Source organism: Camelus bactrianus, chromosome 3 (genome assembly GCF_048773025.1).
Source record: "Camelus bactrianus isolate YW-2024 breed Bactrian camel chromosome 3, ASM4877302v1, whole genome shotgun sequence".
Lineage (NCBI taxonomy): Eukaryota > Metazoa > Chordata > Mammalia > Artiodactyla > Camelidae > Camelus > Camelus bactrianus.
The window spans coordinates 11,618,667-11,636,288 of NC_133541.1; the positions used below are offsets into that span (position 1 = coordinate 11,618,667).

Sequence of the window (17,622 nt, forward strand, 5' to 3'; positions counted from 1 at the left end):
TGGCCCCCCCATGGGAGGGAGAAAGCGTAAGGAAGCCCACTCATGCATTCCTGCAAACTCTGCTGGTCTTCTACCTTATGGGCTGACTGTGTATTCTTCCTATGTAGCTGTGACAAATCTTAGCCTTTAGTGATTCTGAGTTCCATGAGTCCTTCTGGTGGGGCTGGTCTTGAGGACTCCTGACATACCATATTAAAATCACCATTGATGAGTTTTTGTAATCGAGATGCCTAGTGGAAATGTTGCAAATGATGCTGAAGTGACGTTGCCAAAGGGTCACTTCATGGAGCACTGCCCCCGGGATCCTAGTCCTGGCACAGGGAAGAAAGTGTCCCGTTTGCTAATGTTTGAGAAATAATAGATTAAAGAAATAATACATTAAATAGATACTTTCTCAGGAGAACTTCTGAATGTCTTTATTTTAATATGTTAATGTGAAAAGACTCTGGAAGGGAAAAAGAGGGTACAGTCTTTACCAGCTTGAACACAGACCCCACCTTTCCCAGCTTTCCCAGCAACGGCTCCAGAACTGTGTCTGTGCCTCAGAACACCAGTTTGGGAAACACTATAGAAATGTTCAAAAAAGAAATTCTGTCCAGAGGCTGTTTAAAACAATTATTTTATTAATTAACCCTAACTTACTAGAAGCTCTTCAGCAAAATAGCTCTATTCTTCAAAACTATGAAAAAAATGAGAAATGTGTTCCATGGCAATTTCCCTCCTACCGATACGAAAAGAAATGATTTGTTCTCTGTGTCTGAGTAAATCCTCAGATATATTCCTCTTCATTTCCAAATTATTGTCAGAAGGCTCCTTGTTTGAATCACATCTATCACACACCAATCATGGGTAAAGAATAAAATGTAATTTATGCTTCCAAATAATGGCTTTATAGAAAAATAAATCCCCCCAAATTTTGTTAAATAAAAGCATCAATCATCTAATAACCTTTGTCATCTGGAGAAACTCTTCGCAGGTAAGTGGCTCCTCCTGGGGGAGCTGACAAAGAGGCGTGCTACTCATTTCTTCTAGGATGGCGTCAATGCGGAACTCGATCAAATCATTGACCCTGTCGAGCAGCAATTCCAGGTCCTCTTTAGGGAAAAAAAAGGCGGGGGGGAGATTAAGCATTTTTTTTTAATCAACATGATTAAACTTCAGTAGGAAAATCAGGATTAAAGTTGCTCCATAGAGCTGTTTCACACTTGGTTTTCTCACATTGTTCCTTCTTTAACCAGTCTCCTAACTTTCTCAGCCTGGCTAACTCTTGACTTGAGATTTAACTTGAAGTTTGAGCTCAAACGCATCTCCTCCAGGAGGCTTTCTGTGCATCTGCACGTACTGGAGTGCCCTCCCCCTCCTGTACCAGCACCAACCCAACTCCTGAGCACCCCTCCATCTCTGCATACACCAGGTTGTCTACTTGTGTCTTAGCTTCCTCGGGAATATCACCTTTTTCATCCTTGCATCTTCAACACTTAGCCCAGCGCCTATTCCACAGGAGGTATTCAGCAGATATTATTGAAGTCAAATTCCCTCAATTTTTTTTTAACTGTTACTATCACAAGGTATATTTTTTTTAAGTTGTGCCAAAGTAATACTGAACACTAGTTTCATGGACAGGAAGAGTAATTCCAGAAGAAATTAACGATTTACATCAAAAGTAGGAATGATAGTTAATGTATCTCCATCTAAGGGGTAAATACATTTTTCAACAGATATCATATGGTAAGTTTTCTTTTTTTCTGATACTACTTGTTATACACATGTTCTATCCTCATGATATATCAAAGATGTAAATACTTCCTTAAATAAGTGCCTTTAATTCCTAAAGAGTAAAGCCCTAAAAGTTTTCAAAAATGTTGAAGCTAATTATCAAAGAGACTACTCAAGATACCAAAGAGTTCTGCCTGGTAAGCTTATTCGCTCCTAAAAGAGAACCAGAACTTTCATCTAAGCATATGCACTCAATTACTATTGAGCACTCTTTACTATTTTTGACTGATCCTTCAAAGCAGCTTCAAGGATATGTGTGATAAGCTGAATAATGGCCCTTCGAGAACGTCCACACCCTAATCCTCTGTGAATATTACCTTACATGGAAAAGGGGACTTGGCAGGTGTGCTTATAAGAGGGAGGTAGAAGGATCAGAGTCAGACAGAAGACAATGTGACCACAGGACACAGAGAAAGAGATATGAAGGTGGTATGCTGCTGGTTTGAAGTTGGAGCAACCATGAGGCAAAGGATGTAGGCAGCCTCTGGCATCTGGAAAGGGCAGAGGAAAGGATCCTCCCTGGAGCCTCCAGAAGGAACTATCCAATGTTGATTTTACCTCCTTAAGATTCATTTTGGACTTTCTCACCGCCATAGCCATCGTATTTTTTTTTAATGGCTTTTTTTTCCATTTGTTTTTATTTTTATTTTAGGGGGGGTTTTTAGGGGAAGGTAATTAGGTTTGTGTATTTATTTATTCTTGGAGGAGGTACTGGGGATTGAACCCAGGACCTCCTGCATGCTAAGCATGCACTCTACCACCCTAGCTATACCCTCCCCCTACAGCCATCTTATGGTAAGCCACTAAGTTTGTGGTGGTTTGTTACAGCTGTAGCTGGAAACCAAAACAACATGTATAGACTGTACAAAATCATGTCAAAGATGTCCCGTGTGTTGTTTTGAAGAGTAGCAAATGCTCTCTTAACTGCATGATACAAATAACCGCCTGTAAATAGAAGTGTCAGCCCACTAATCCAATAAAGAACCCAGTTGTTGCTGGGATTCAACATAGTTTGCCTCCCAAAGAAATCTAATCCTTGTTAGCCCTCAGTTTCTTCATTTAAATAAGAAAAAAAAAAAAAGAAAGAAAGAAAGAAAGAGAGAGAGAGAGAATCAGAGAACTAAGAGTTTCTTGAGAAATGATCTCCTGTCTCCAGCTAACACTAATAAAACATCCCAACTGTTAACACTCCAATTCTAATACTCTCCAGGGAGAATAATACTGAAGTCTGCCTTGGCAGTCAGTTCTAATTTGGTTGTGATGACTCTTATTATGAAGTTTTTATACATTTTACCAATGCTTCCTCTTCCTTTCCTCTTGTTTTATTTTCTGGGGAGATGTATTTTGGAAGGAATATTGGTTTGGAGGCCAGGAAACTGGATTCTAAACTCATTCTTGTTTCTTACAACACCATACAACATCGGAAGCCACTTAGCATCTGTGGGTCAGGGTTTTCCAGCTGTACGTTGGAGGTCTTATTTAAGATTGTTTCTACAACGTTCTCCATTCTTATAAAGCTATGGGTGTCTGATCATGCGTTTTGTATGATTCAACCTTCAAATTATAATGAGCCTGAAACACACCCCATTCATATCCAAAGGCCCCTTCACACTTTGCCTTTGAATCTGTTCCCCAAACCTGTGAAGTAAAACAAAGAGAATGGAAGAGCTCAACCACTAATTCCTCACTCCTCTACCCCACTCAACCCAGCACCCACCAAATATTCTTGAGCACACAGCACCTGGCGAAATAAATGGCTGAACCCTTCTGAGCTCTAAGTTATTTGGAAGGTACAGTGAAAATCTGCTATTAAAACAAGCTCTTGACAATTTAGGCGGTAGACTATGTACTGCTTCAGCAGCCACAAATACGAGACGGCGAGAGAGAGAGAGCGAATAAAAGGAGAGATATGTAGAAGGGAGACTCAGGAAGGGGTGACCCAGAAATGAGGTGATGGAACCAAAGGGGTAGGAAAGAGGTTATGGAGGTAAAGAAATGGAAACCCATTAACTATATAAAACTATTGCAAGTATGAATCCACACATGTATGGGTGTCTAGTATGAACCCAGCTCAGAGGAATACAAAAGTGTAAGAAACAGCTTGATTTTCAAGCCCTTTGCAGTCAGTTTGGGAAGAAAGATGGAACCATGAGAAGAAATCAAAATACAGAGTCTTTAGTCCCAATGAAAAACACCAGGAGATCACAGGAGGAAGTGGCCCCGAGTGGTAAAACAGTCTGAGTGGGCTTCCGGGCAGTAGGACTTACTCTGGGCCTTACACATGGGGAGCATCGGGCCAGGAAGAGACGGTGTGGACACCGTGCAGGAGAGGAGAATGGCGATTTCTAAGTCTTCCTGGAACAACCCCTCCATCACCGTGGTCCAACCTGTGTTCCACCGCCCACCATGGAAGGTCTACAGGTGTTAACAGGCTCTCCTAGGAGGCAGCCAAGGGATTCTGGGGAATGTCACCTTCAAAAGCCCACTTTAGGAGACACTTTAATATGCCACTGGACAATGGCATATTAAAGGCTCTGAAAAGTCCTCCAGAAAAGAAGCCTGTTGACTTTGTTTAAACTGGATTTCCAGGCTTACCTGAGCCTAGACTCTTTCTTTGCAGCATATTTGTACACATTCTGGGAAATCATGTTTTATGGAATACATCACCTTACCTATATTTTAAAGTGTATTCTATCCCTCATTAAGAAAAAATATTTGCTTAACCTTTTCCCATGTGTCCTGTCCAAATCTCCACATCATTCAAATCGGAGTCTCAAAAACACACTAACTTATTAGTATAAAAAGCTGAATGACTCTAAAGTTCCTTTAAAGTCTCATGTCAAACAATAAGTATAATTTTAAGATGTAGCTCATCTCTGGGGATAAAATTAAATAGCGAATGTATATAGTTTCCAGGAAATTAATGACTTCATATATTTGGTAAAATTCCGTAGGGAACAGCTTAAGAATAACACTCCTCGTTTCATTATCTATGTCACAATATCTCTAAGAAATACAGTAGACATTTAAAACTCAGCCTTTCGTACTGAAAAATAATAAGCACTTAAACAGACGTACGGATCTTTGCAAAAGCGTTTTTCAAGTACATCTCAATGTTCAGTGATGTCCAGGTCAGTGCAGCCACGCCGGGCTGGAGGGCTTCATCCACCTTGGCCAAATGAGGGACCATCAATAGCTCCATGATGGGAGGCATTTTTGACTTCACTCTCTGATATTCAGCCAACATCATCTGCAATGAAATGGGGGTTAAGTAATCAATTAATATCTCACTTTTAATATCTATTAATATCTCATTTTTTAATCCAAAAGGATTACTTTTATTTAGGGTTCAGCTGTAGGGCTCCAACAGTAGCCTGGCAAGCAGAATCAGACAAAACAAAAGAAGAATAGAACAGAAGACAAGAAATCTCTTCATAAACATAAATTCCTAATCCATAAAATACCACTGAGGAGAGAAAAAGAACTTAAGAGTAAGAGTTTCTCACCCCCTATCCAGCCCAAAAGGGGAGAAAAGTTCTGAGGTCAAGTGACTTTTCCAAACCAGGTTAAGTCATGTTACCAGGGCCTTGGCCTGTGCATCACTCAGTTCATTCATTCAACTTTGCACACTGTCACCACGGGCTCCCTGCTCCACTGAGCACTTCCTGTGGATCAGATTCAGTACCCAAAGTGTGTGGGTGAGCAGAGGTCTGCTCAGCCCATTGCTGGGATCACAGGCCAAGTCTTGATGCAAGACCCAAAGCACAAAGGGAGAGAGTCAGGAAACCAGTGTTGATGTCAACAAATACCATGGCTTTAAGTATCATCCATAGGCCGAGGACGGTGAAACTTACATCACCAGCCCGGATCTCACTTCTGAAGTCAAGATTCATATGCGGCAACAGCCCACTCAATGTCTCCACTTGAATATCTAACAGACATTTCAAACTTAACATGTTCAAAACTGAAAGTTTGTTCTTACCCCAAAACCTTCTCTGCCAACAGCATTCTCCATCTCAAATGATGGTAAGTCCATCCTTTTAGTTCTCAGGCCAATTCTCAAAGTCATCCTTGACTTTTCTCTTTCTCTCATACTCACATGCAATCCTTCAGAATATCTTGTTTGTTCCATATTTTTTAAAAATCCTGTATCTGCCCTGCTTACCATATCCACTGCTACCACCATCACTGAGTCTCATTGAGACTACTGTAATGGTCTACCGCTGTCTCCCTGCTTCCACTCACACCCCCTAAATACAGCCTATGCTCAATCTAGCAGCAAGAGTGATTCTTTCAAACGTTAAGTCAGATCATGTCACTCCTTTGCTTACATGGCTACATGACTTCCCATTTCCTTTGGGGCTACAAATTCTCATGTTGGTCTACAAAGACCAACCCAGTCTGTCCTCACTACTTCTCTAGTCTCATCTCCAATCACTCTTCTCCTTTCTTACTTACTCCTGCCCTACTCCTGTTTTCCATGCAGGTCCTTAGGGCCTTTGTGTCTCCTTCAAATATTTACTCAAATGCCACCTTCTCAATTAGGCCTGTCCTGACCATCTATTTAAGATTGTAAAGCATCACCAAAAACAACCGACACACTCTATCCTCTTTGCCCTGCTCCATTTTTTTCTATAGGATCTATCACTTTCTAATAGACTATATAATTTACCTATACGTTCATTGCTTATTTTCTGTCTTACCCAATGAGAATACAAGTTCTATAAGGACAAGAACTTGGCCTGCTTTGTTCAATGTGCCTGAAACAGTAACTGACACATAGAAGATGATCAATCGATATTCTCTAACTAATTAATTAGTTGTTATTAGAAGGAGCATTTGTGATTAGCAAATCATGGTTCTCCATTAAAATTTTCCTGTTGCACGATGTTGAACTGTGTCAGTATTTTGTTCATATATTACGATTTTTAAATAAGACTATTAGTATTTCTAGCCTACCTTTTATGGTAATGTGAATATTAATAATAATTAATTATAAGAAAACAACTTTAATGTACTTCTTAAATACAATTGCTTTTTTTTTTAATTGCAGTATAGTCAGTTTACAATGTTGTGTCAATTTCTGGTGTACAGCACAATGTTTCAGTCATACATGAATATACATATACTCATTTTCATATTCTTTTTTACCATAAGCTACTACAAGATATCGAATATAGTTCCCTGTGCTATACTGTATAAACTTGTTTATCTGTTTTATATATACCAGTTAGTATCTGCAAATCTCAAATTCCCAATACAATTGTTTTTAAACTCATATATTTGTAATGCGCGTGCTGGTGTTACTTTGTTGTTTTATCAATGTTTCCCAAAGTAATTTCCCTGAAATGCTTGCCCCAAGAAATTCTGTAAGAAAAATTGTCCCTGGATGGTAAGTTTGGAAAACACGGTGCACAATATCTCCCTTAGTGGACAGTCACAATTAATATTTCGGCTTCTAAAAAAGCTGCAAGAAGGAAGTAAGGAGCCCAATGGATTTCGTGAATTTTGTTAAACTCAGAAAGAGTTTCCAAAATGGACCACATAATCCTTTCTTCATTTGACATGTTTCCACCATTTCTGTAATATCCTTTCAATTTCCATGAAAAACCTAAATTTGATAGTTCTATCAGCAGCTACTTATTTATTGCCTGAACTGTTTATCCTCGGCTTACCTTTTCTTCAATGTTCATCACTTCTTCTATCTGGGAAGCAATTCTTACAATCAGCCTCTAGCAGCCCTTCTGCTTCCAACCTTAATCCTTTAACCCCAGGAGGTATTATTCATCCATTTTATGAATGAAAAACTGAGGCTTATAAGGGTAAAGTAATTTGCCCAAAGATAATGCTTTGAATCCAGATCAGCTTTAGAATCTGTATTCCTAACAACTAGTCCATGCTGACTCATCTCTTTCTAGTTTGAACTGCCTTCCAAGGACTAGATGAAGAAAACAGACTCTCAGCTACTTCAGCATATCTATGGAAGCCTGAAAACTCTGCTAAATATTCAGCACAATGACTCAACAACACCTGAGACAATCCCCCAAACATGCCAATAGATCTGCTCTTACCAGCTACTCATGTTGGGTGGGAACCTTCTACACTTTCATCTTCAGGTTACAATAAATGCCAGCCAGATGATAATTCACTTGCTAGAGTCGACATTTACAACTGTAGTGGTTTTAAAACAGCTTTTCAACCCTCGTCCCTTCCTGAGGTGGGGTATATGTCTCCTCTCCATGAATCTGGGTGGGCTACGGAGCCCAACAGAGAGCAACAGAAGTGATGCTATGAGACATATGAGAATGTCCAAAAGGTCATGTGGCTTCCTCCTTGTTTACTATAATGCCCACTATTGTAAACCTGAATTGACTTATAAGAAATTCTACTGCCTTGAAGCCTCCATCCTGGAAGGCCACACATAGATCCTCCAGTCCTTCATCCCATCTGAGCAAAAATTCCAGCAATTCCCACTGAAGAACCAGAGAATAAGTCCGTCTTGGACCTCCCAGAATGAACATCTGCCAATCGAACTAAACAACCCTGTTCAGTGCCACATAAAGCGGAAGAATCACCTAGTCAAGCCTTGTGCAAACTCTTTACTCACAGAATCATGAGATACAATGAAGTGGTTGTTTTAACCCATCACATTTGGGGGCTGTTACATGAAACAGCAACAGAAACAGCAATACTCTGGACAAAATTATCATTAGTAATTATATTTCTTAGTAAAAATAACCATTTTATTCACAAATATGTAGCCTAAGTTATTTTTCTAACATGCAAGAAAAATCTAAAAGGCAATTCCAACATGCTGACTAGTATTTGATGAGCTTACATTTGAGGAATGTCTGTCCATTGCCAACATTAACTTTTTAACATAACATGGAGTGGGAAAACAGTGGACTACAAGTTTGAGTTCTGGTCCTACTTCTGCCATTTACTAGCTAGGAGATCATGGCTAAGTCATTTAATTTCTCTGAGCCACAGTTTTGTCATCTACAAAACAATATAATAGTATTCTATCCCAATTATCCAACAAGGCTGTGGAAGATATCAAATGGAGTATGACTATGAAAATGGTTAAAAATGTAAAGCATTATGCAAATTCATGGCCTTATTGGCCTTATCCCATGATATTGACCACTATAAAATTCTACCAATGGTTTCCATGTTGACAAATATCATGGCTTGCTCTCTGACCTCACCATGAGTGTCCTCTGGGCAACATTTGTCGCTGGTGACCAGTCCCTCCCTGATGAGGCTTTTCTCATTCTTGGCTTCCTTGACTCTTGGTTTCCACCTACCTCAAAGGCCAATCCTTAATTTTATTTGTACATCTGTCCTTTTCTATCAGGCCTTTAACACTGGAGAAACCCAGGGTTGAATGTAGACTCTCTACTCTTTAGATCCTCTTCCTTGGAAATCTTGTGCAGGACAATGACTTTAAATAGCAACTATATTCTGATAACTCTCAAAAGTATGCCTTCGACTTTGACTTCTCTAGTCAACTCCAGACTTACACATCCATCTGCATGGATAACACCTCCACCTCAATCCCTAAAGATCATCTTATACTTAAGAAGGGAACTATTGATTCCCTTCTGCCCCCCAAAATAAGCTATTTCCAGTCTTTGCCATCTCCATGAGTGGAACTTCCATGCAGGGCCACTGCATGTTATTGAGCACGTGTGTAGAATCCAACCAACACAGTAATACTTATTAGTCCCACTTTGAGTAAATCCATCTAGTTGCTCACACCAAAAGCAGAGGAATCATCCTTGAGTTCTTTCATAACCTGCCAGTTGATGTAATTCTCTAATTCATTGATATACTTCTCAACTGTCATCCTAGTTCAAGCCACCGTCATCTCCACCCTGAACCAGTGCAACAGCCCACCAATTTGGTTTCATGTTGACACTCTTGTCCCCTTAAAATCTATTCTCCACCCAGCGGCAAGAATAATTCTTATTATAAAAGACATCTTGCCTTTTCCTCCTCCTCCTGGCTTCCTGGTGCACTCAAACATATAGCATTGGTTTACAAGATCTATAATGACCTGGATCTTGCCAACTCTACAGTCCCATCCTAGCCTCAGTCACTTCACCATAGTCATCCTGGGCACTTTCTATTCCTCAACGGTGACACATCACGAGATTTTTTTTTTAATGCAAACTGGGGCTAGCCAGGAAGGGGAAAAAAAATAAAAGTACTATACCTTCACGTTACTGAAGTTCTTTTTGTATATATCTCGTTTCTGGAAAAGGGCAGCTGCAAATGGTGAAACTTCCAGGCCCATCTGTGACATGCACTCTGTTTCTCTAAATAAGGTTAAAATCTGAGGATCAAAGTTTACAAACAATTTCCCTGTGCCTGGAGCCTTCACCAATAAAGACGCCTCAAGTCCTACGTGAATTTCTTCAGTCTGTGAGAAGAGATCAATATTGTTACTATTAGAAGGTTCAGTGCATATGGGTATATAGCTCTGCCACTTCTGGGAATGAAGTTCATTAAGTGTTCTTCCATGGATTTGAGTTTCTCAAACTAAAGACAGTGGGGTCCCTCACTCTTCTCCTAATTTCAATCTCAGAAAAGAGACTTCCAGTTCTTGGTGGTGATACACAGTCAGTTCAACAAAATCCTTGGGTTATGAATCTCTGACACCTTGTAAGTGGATACTGCCATACTGGTGACTTTGCAAAAGCCATTTTATTCCCTGATACCTTCATGCCTACTCAGTTATTTTTCCTAATAAAAGTTTCATGAAACCTACTAAACTCAAGTTTTCAGTTATCTAGAAAATCAATGAAAACCACTATGGAGACATCACCATTAATGATTCAGACACCAAAAGTTGACCCAGGAAAATGAGATACCATTTTAGAGGCCTTATAAGGCTGAATTTTTATCCTCCAAAATACTTCCTGCCAATCTACAGAGAAACGCAAGTGTTGGCAGGGTATGAAATATAATTTGAGTAATGTAGTATGGCCAAATAAAATTTAAGACTTTGTTTAACAGGCATACTAGTGTTTATGGACACATTAAGGAACTTAATGGAGAAAAAAAGAAATCTTAATCAACCAGGTAAAGGAATCAATAAACAGGATCTTCTCCCTTAGGAGTTTGTAAATTAAATAAAGATGAGTCACATGACTTGATCTTTTGTTCAAATTTAATTATTATCTTTCTTCATGTACATATTATACTCTCTGATTACTCACCTAGAGCCAAACCCTGTCTTATAAAATATCCACAAACTCAAATCTCTATGGAATTAAAACTGTCAAATGTTAGCAGGGGGCTTCCCATGGACTTGACAATGGGAACATCTTTTAAATGTAGACTCACTTGCTGAAGCCATGCCCTGTGGTACAGAACCTCGAACTCCAGGAGGACCTTGGCCACCCTGTTGTAGCTGCGAATCACAGGTTTGGCTTCAGCCGTCTGGAGCACGGTTGGGTGCTGCTGGAAAAGCTGCATTGGTTGCTGAATCCTGTGGAAGAGCTGACGGGCCCACAAAATCTTCCCAGCAATGGGAGGCTGGTCTCGAGCCAAAGGAGGATCACATCTCTGCTTTGTATACAGCTTCGAGATCATATCAATGTCAGCCCCATAGTTTTCAAGGATACGCCGGTATTTGTCATCAATGCCAAGATCAGGTATATTCAATCTGATTTTTTTTTAAAGTGAAAGGCTTGAATTAATGGGATGATATCCAGAAATCTTGTTTATTAAAAATTTGTTTTAAAACGCATGCTGATGGAAGAGAATGAAATATTTATCTGGCCTACTAAAAAAATCAAAATGGAGTCAATCCATCAATCATATCGCAGCAGAGTGTTTTTTTTAAAAAATAGTATCAATCCTTAAAATATAGTTAAAACTATTGGTAAAAGTTTTTTCAAATTACCTAAACATTAAATAATATTATGACAGGCAGTCACACGGTACTTCAAAGCTGAGAGGAAATATACTCTTAATCCTCTGAAGAACTTAAAAACCTTGACCTTGTTATTCAGATTGTCAAGAGAGGATTATCGTTCCATTAAAATATGAAATAATAACATAATGACATAAACTAAACTATGTTTATATTACCCACAATTTTAGAAAACAGAATTTAGAAAAATCTTACAAATTTTTACCTTTCAAATTTCTTTAGCATACTTAGAGCTTGATTGGTGTTTTGAATCTTTTCAAACGTAACATCCATGAACTTCTGCAACTTATTCTAAAATAGGATAAAGTCTGATTATGCACAAAGAATTAGCATTGTGAAAAATCCTATTTAGCTATAAGATAAAAGAGCTCCCCGTTCTCTACAAACACAGACAACATAGGACAAAATATAACATAAAATGTGATACTCATCTAAGCTTAAAGAAAGATAAATGTCCAGAAACTGGAACAAAGAGGAACTTGTAAGTCAGAGCGGTCATGGGGGTTGGCACTTGTCTAGGGGCGCTGGACCAGATATTTCTGCAAACAGCACATCCTAGGATCAAGAAATCTTCCTGCACTAAAGAACATTACAGTGAGCCTACCTAAATAAACACTCAGCTTTCAGAGAAAAATCTTTGGTTATAAACTAGGCAGAGCTAGAGCATTTATTCTATTCCTTCCCTCTAACTTCAGACACAGTAAGTCTTTATTGAGCCCTAACTCTTAGACCTGGTTGGTTTTCCTTGCTTTTCTAACCTATGGTTTCGCAAAGGCTGACAATGAGTTCCTCATGAACACCCAAGACCTCAAATTAGTCTTCTTTTCTCTCTGGACCATAGGTTCATTCTTAGAGTCTTTCGGAGTCTGTAGTGGAATCTTCTAGGTCTCTTAGTTCTGGGCTCTCAGGTCCTACTCAGTTTTCCCTTAACTCAGCTTGTCATCTCAGCAGCTGGTCCTTACTAAATAGTGCCTTACTTTGCCTGCTGGAGACAGCATGCTTCTAGACTTTCAACAGCCCACCTGGTCCCAATGCCCTGCCTCTCTTTGGTCTATCAGTACCAGCATGAGCCCTAAATCTGGACAGGATCCTAGGCTCTGATCCCCTTGACAGTGGATCCCTGGACACAACCCTGATCCAAATCACTCATGTACCTGTCCCGCCAACACACACACTGTCTGGTCTTACATCTTGGAGATGCCACGGTTACTAGTCCTCTCCATTCCATCTCCAAGACTCATCACCCCCACTCACTACATTCAGAGTCATGGGAAAGCCAGTATTTTCACCCAGTTTTATAGGGACAAGGGCTGAATTCATGCAAATAGGTGGGTTATTTAAAGGAGAGAGTATAAAAAGGTAAGTTAAGAGACAGTAGATGGAGAAAGGGACGAAGAAGTCAGAGGAAAACTGGTCAGCAAACCAAAGAGAGAAGTTGACCATTTTTGAAATGGAAGACAAGATGAATAACAGTGTTAGATTTCTAAAAATTAGTTTTTAGGAACTAATATCTATGACTAATGCTTTAAAACCAGGCTGTAAAACATTTATAAAATTTTATTCTCAGTATTATAAACAGTGGGCACCACCTTGAAAAAGCCTCCTCCGTCCTCTCATTCCCCCTCCATTTACTTGGAAAACATAAACAGGGTTCTAGCACAGGCGAGGCTCCTCTCTGAAGCTCTTCCCAACCCCAGTCAAGCAAAAGTACACAACTCACTCCACACCCCGTCTTACGGGCTGTAGCAAGTCTCAGTCTGTGTGATTTTTTGCAGGTCTGTCCTCCCTATAAATTTCCTTCTTTCTTTGGAATATGTCTTTTTACCTTTGAATCCTCACTTCCTAATAGCATATCAGAATATTATACTTTAATAATTAGTCATTTTAGCCACTATTTATCCTTTTTTAATGATACATTCATTACACTGTTCTAACATCTATGTACTTATATTTCAATCATAGCCCATGTCTGATATGAGCTTTGAGGACAAATCAATGATTGATTGATTGATTGACTGATTATGATTTATTTCTGTATTCATAACCTACAGCATAGAAGCCCAATACATAATTAATGTACAGTAAATGCACATTTAATTGCAATAAATCTCGTTCTAGAGAGGATGGGGCTTGAACACCAAGAGGGGTCCAGGTGCTGAGTGGGTCCTGGTACCACTGTCTCAAGGCCAGCTGTAGCCCAGGCTTTCGGATTGGCCAAACATCACTGACCATTAGCTTGAGCTACCCCTGGTCATAATCATTGCTCTAAAGCAAGAAGCAAGCAGAAGCAAATTTCTATATTGTAATAACACTGTGTTTCAACAGAAGATAAAAGTTAATTCTCTAAGATCTAAGATGAAACACTTGCAGAAGTCTGTGATTACAGATTGTTATCCAAAGCTATCCTTATGACCTTTTAATCTATGAAAAAGAGCCTTCAATTATTAATCCAAAATCACAAAATGCAGGCTGAGCTTGCTATCGGTCACCTCCACAATGAAGACGCTTCTCCCTTCTGAATGGGTAATGACTAGCAGTATTGCACAGAATGGAAAAAATAAACACCAGACTGTCAACAGGAACTGTATTATACAACCTACATGAAGGTCATTAGTCTGCTTGCAAAACTCTTCATAATCCTGCTCGAAATCCATTTTCCGCTGGTCTAAGAAATTATATTCCTTTTTCTTTATAGTGGCAACAATACCCTGAAATGTTATGAAAGAAATAAGACAATACTTCAGTCTTCTTGCATTACTTAAGTAAATATGGCCTTTAAATATAGAACCTGTACAGTCATGCCCAAAAATCCAAAGCATTAAAGGAGCCTTTTTTTCTTTAATTATTCTCATTGCTTCATGCATATTAGGAGCATTACTCTATTACCTGGTGCATTCAAAGAAATCATTAAATCATTTGGAAAGCATTTTTCTGAGGCTTTATGTATTTTTGAAGAAAAATATAAAATAGAAACTACATCTGAACAGCAGGAAAGATGTTTTGTCTAAAAAATTCTTACTAATTACATCTGAAATTTAAAAAAAAAAAAAGAAGCCCAAAGTAGAATTTACTAAAATACTTTTCATTGAAAAGTTTAAGTCTTCTCAGGAAGTAAATGAGGCTTTTACAGAACACAAACAATTAGGAAGAAAACAGTTATGTTATAATAGCTACAGATGAAAAACTATCTTCCAAGCCTCAAATGTCTTAAATAAAATATCAAACCACAATCTACCATTTAAAGAATCTCTAGAATTAATTGCTTCCTCCTGCCCTGCAAAGCCACAGTCTGTGACTATAACAGTACAGATTGGGTAACGCATCTTCTTGAAAATACTATTATCTGAAGTTTTGTTTGCTCTGAATAATGAGCTATGATGCTCTGTGATCATTCTTCACCAGGTCCTAAGCCTTTCTCAAACCTGGGTGCCCACACTGTTGACACAGGCATTTAATTTTTATGAAGAATGTTGGGCCTCCTTCCACTAACTCCTCTTCAAAGTCATTTCCATTTAAACATCAGTTCAAATCCCTCAATAGACGAAAGTGTCTAAGATGCATAACTTCTTGAATCAAGCTGACTATTTAAAACAGCCTCCTCTTTCATGCTGTATAACCACAAAGTTAGGTCTATTTCTACATTTCAAAGTGGCATTTTAAAAGATGTGGAGCCCTTGGAAAATTCTGCTCTATAATGGAATTTAATGGTCGTTTAAGAGCATTAAGTTAAGTAAATAAACTGATTAACCATGACCTTTAAACCAACTGATCAAACTCAATCTATTGAACCATTTACCTGACAAATTTATTGCACACCTATCATATGCCAGTAAATTCTGGAGATACAGGAATGAATGGAACAAAGAAACTTTATTCTGGAACTTACATCCTCGGCTGGGGAGAAGGGATCAGAATCTACAGAAGTCACAAGTAAATGGGCAGGATAATTTCAGACATAAGTGATAACATAAGTAACATGACATAGAGGGATGGAGGTGAAACAGAGATTCAGGAAAACATAACTGAGAAGGTCATTTAAATCAAGATCTGGAGGCCACAGAGGAAACAACCAGGTGATGGTCCAGAGGCAGAACTTTCCAGATAAAAAGCCCCAAGGTGGATTCAGGTGGCCTGTTCTGTACCTGGAGAACATGGAATGAGGAGAGGAGGAGCAGGTGAGGAGGCTGGAGCAGGGGATGGGGCCCTGGCAGCCACACAAGGGTCCTAAGTTTCATATCCATGGTCACCATTTTGGGCTTTTTACATTGGTTCAAATACAAGAAAATCTCACCTTACACTTTCATGCACCATCTGCATTTTATCTCACTACTTTCTGGTACATCCATTTTAATCAGTATTTCACTTTAGATTTGGAAAGCAATTTTTCTTCCCAGTATTTTTATCAGGTTAGAACAGTCTTTATCTGCATTTAGATGTACAGTTCAATTTCTCCCTCAAAAATAAACTTTGAAATATACTCCAAAGTTATTTTTTCATTAAAAAAAATAAGTAATTAGATTCCATACTGAAAAATAAATGGACATATTCCATCTTTGTCTTGCAAAACTGTCAGTTTCAAAGTATTGTTAACCCACATTGCAGATTACACACAGCTCACCTAAAATATTTTCTGCTATATAAAAAAGGTTTTTTCTTTTTCTCTCTCCAAACCTGATATACTCAGGAAAGGAAAAGGATTTCTTATATTGACTTAAACTGTTAGAGTAGGAAAAAAAATTAATGTGTGACAGTAAATTATATAGTCCTTTTCAAATTCAAGTATAAAAAAAATTTAAGTTTTAGTGTCACTGTTCCCAAACAAGAAAAAACTGATTATACCCACATTAAGAGTTTAAACCACATCTTGTTTATAAATTGTTTTTCAAAAATCTTCAAAACATTATTAGATCATTGTACCCTCTTTAAAATACAGTATTAGTTATGCACATACCTTTACAAGATAAAGCTGTCAAAAATCAAAATAATTAGGAATGGCAAAGCTAAAATAAAATTCAGTCACTATTATATTTTTAACATGGGTCCATATAAAACGCTTAAATGCAAAGATAGTCAGATACTACTCAGAACTCAGTGTCAACTAGAGCCTGACACAGTTTATGCTTGATTAAATAATTCTTGCATGAATAAATAAAATAATATGTTATATTGAAACATTTTTCTTGTGCTACTAATGAAAATGCTTTAACTAATGATGATTAATTTTAGACTATTGGAAAGTCATTCTCTTAATCACATACCTGAAAAGAATATATTAGCACCATTACACAATTCTCAAATGAATTTAACTTCTTTATTGTTTAAGGGCCATGAGCTTATCTTTTACATTAGAGACTGATTGCTGGAAGCATTATAGCTATAGCTATTTGCATAAAATATTAAAGGTTTATTTGTGGAAAAGGGTAGCAAATTTAGTTTTGAGGTACAGTACCTGATATTTAGTCACCATATCTTCTAGGCCTTCAATTCTAGAATCTTGCAGAACTGAATACGTCTTGAAGGTTGTAAAGATGTCCATTATCTTGGCAAGACGTCTATGGAAAGTTTCAAATTTTCCAAAAATATACATCTCACTAAATTCAAATTGTTTTTCATTTGGATCTTGTTTAAGCTTTTGTTTTGTCTTGTGAAAGCAGTGCTGGTATTCCTTAAAGTAAAGACCAAAATATAAGAATGGGAACATAACAAAGATATCAACCTTATTCTCTAATGTGAAGGTGACGGCAAATTTAGGGTGGAATTGTGAATCCCTTCAGTTTCATGCCTTTGTCACTACTCATTCATCAGCATGGGACAGCATCTCTTCCCAGCCTCCAACCTGGCAAGCTCCGAATTGCTCATGATGCAATTCAAGGATGCAGCCTTTCCACCTGCGTCTCGGTATA

At 38.3% G+C, this 17,622-nt stretch overlaps 1 protein-coding gene across 1 annotated transcript in view; it reads right to left on the reverse strand.

Annotated features, from left to right (window-relative positions):
- Positions 1–17,622, reverse strand: part of DNAH5 (dynein axonemal heavy chain 5) — a 193,974-nt gene that overhangs the window by 153,668 nt on the left and 22,684 nt on the right. The window contains exons 11-17 of the mRNA XM_074353814.1: positions 17,169–17,384; positions 14,320–14,427; positions 11,925–12,010; positions 11,128–11,449; positions 9,995–10,201; positions 4,855–5,026; positions 949–1,094 (exon numbers count right to left, since the gene is read on the reverse strand). Of these exons, the coding sequence (XP_074209915.1) occupies positions 949–1,094; positions 4,855–5,026; positions 9,995–10,201; positions 11,128–11,449; positions 11,925–12,010; positions 14,320–14,427; positions 17,169–17,384 (1,257 nt within the window). The remainder of the gene's footprint in view (positions 1–948; positions 1,095–4,854; positions 5,027–9,994; positions 10,202–11,127; positions 11,450–11,924; positions 12,011–14,319; positions 14,428–17,168; positions 17,385–17,622) is intronic.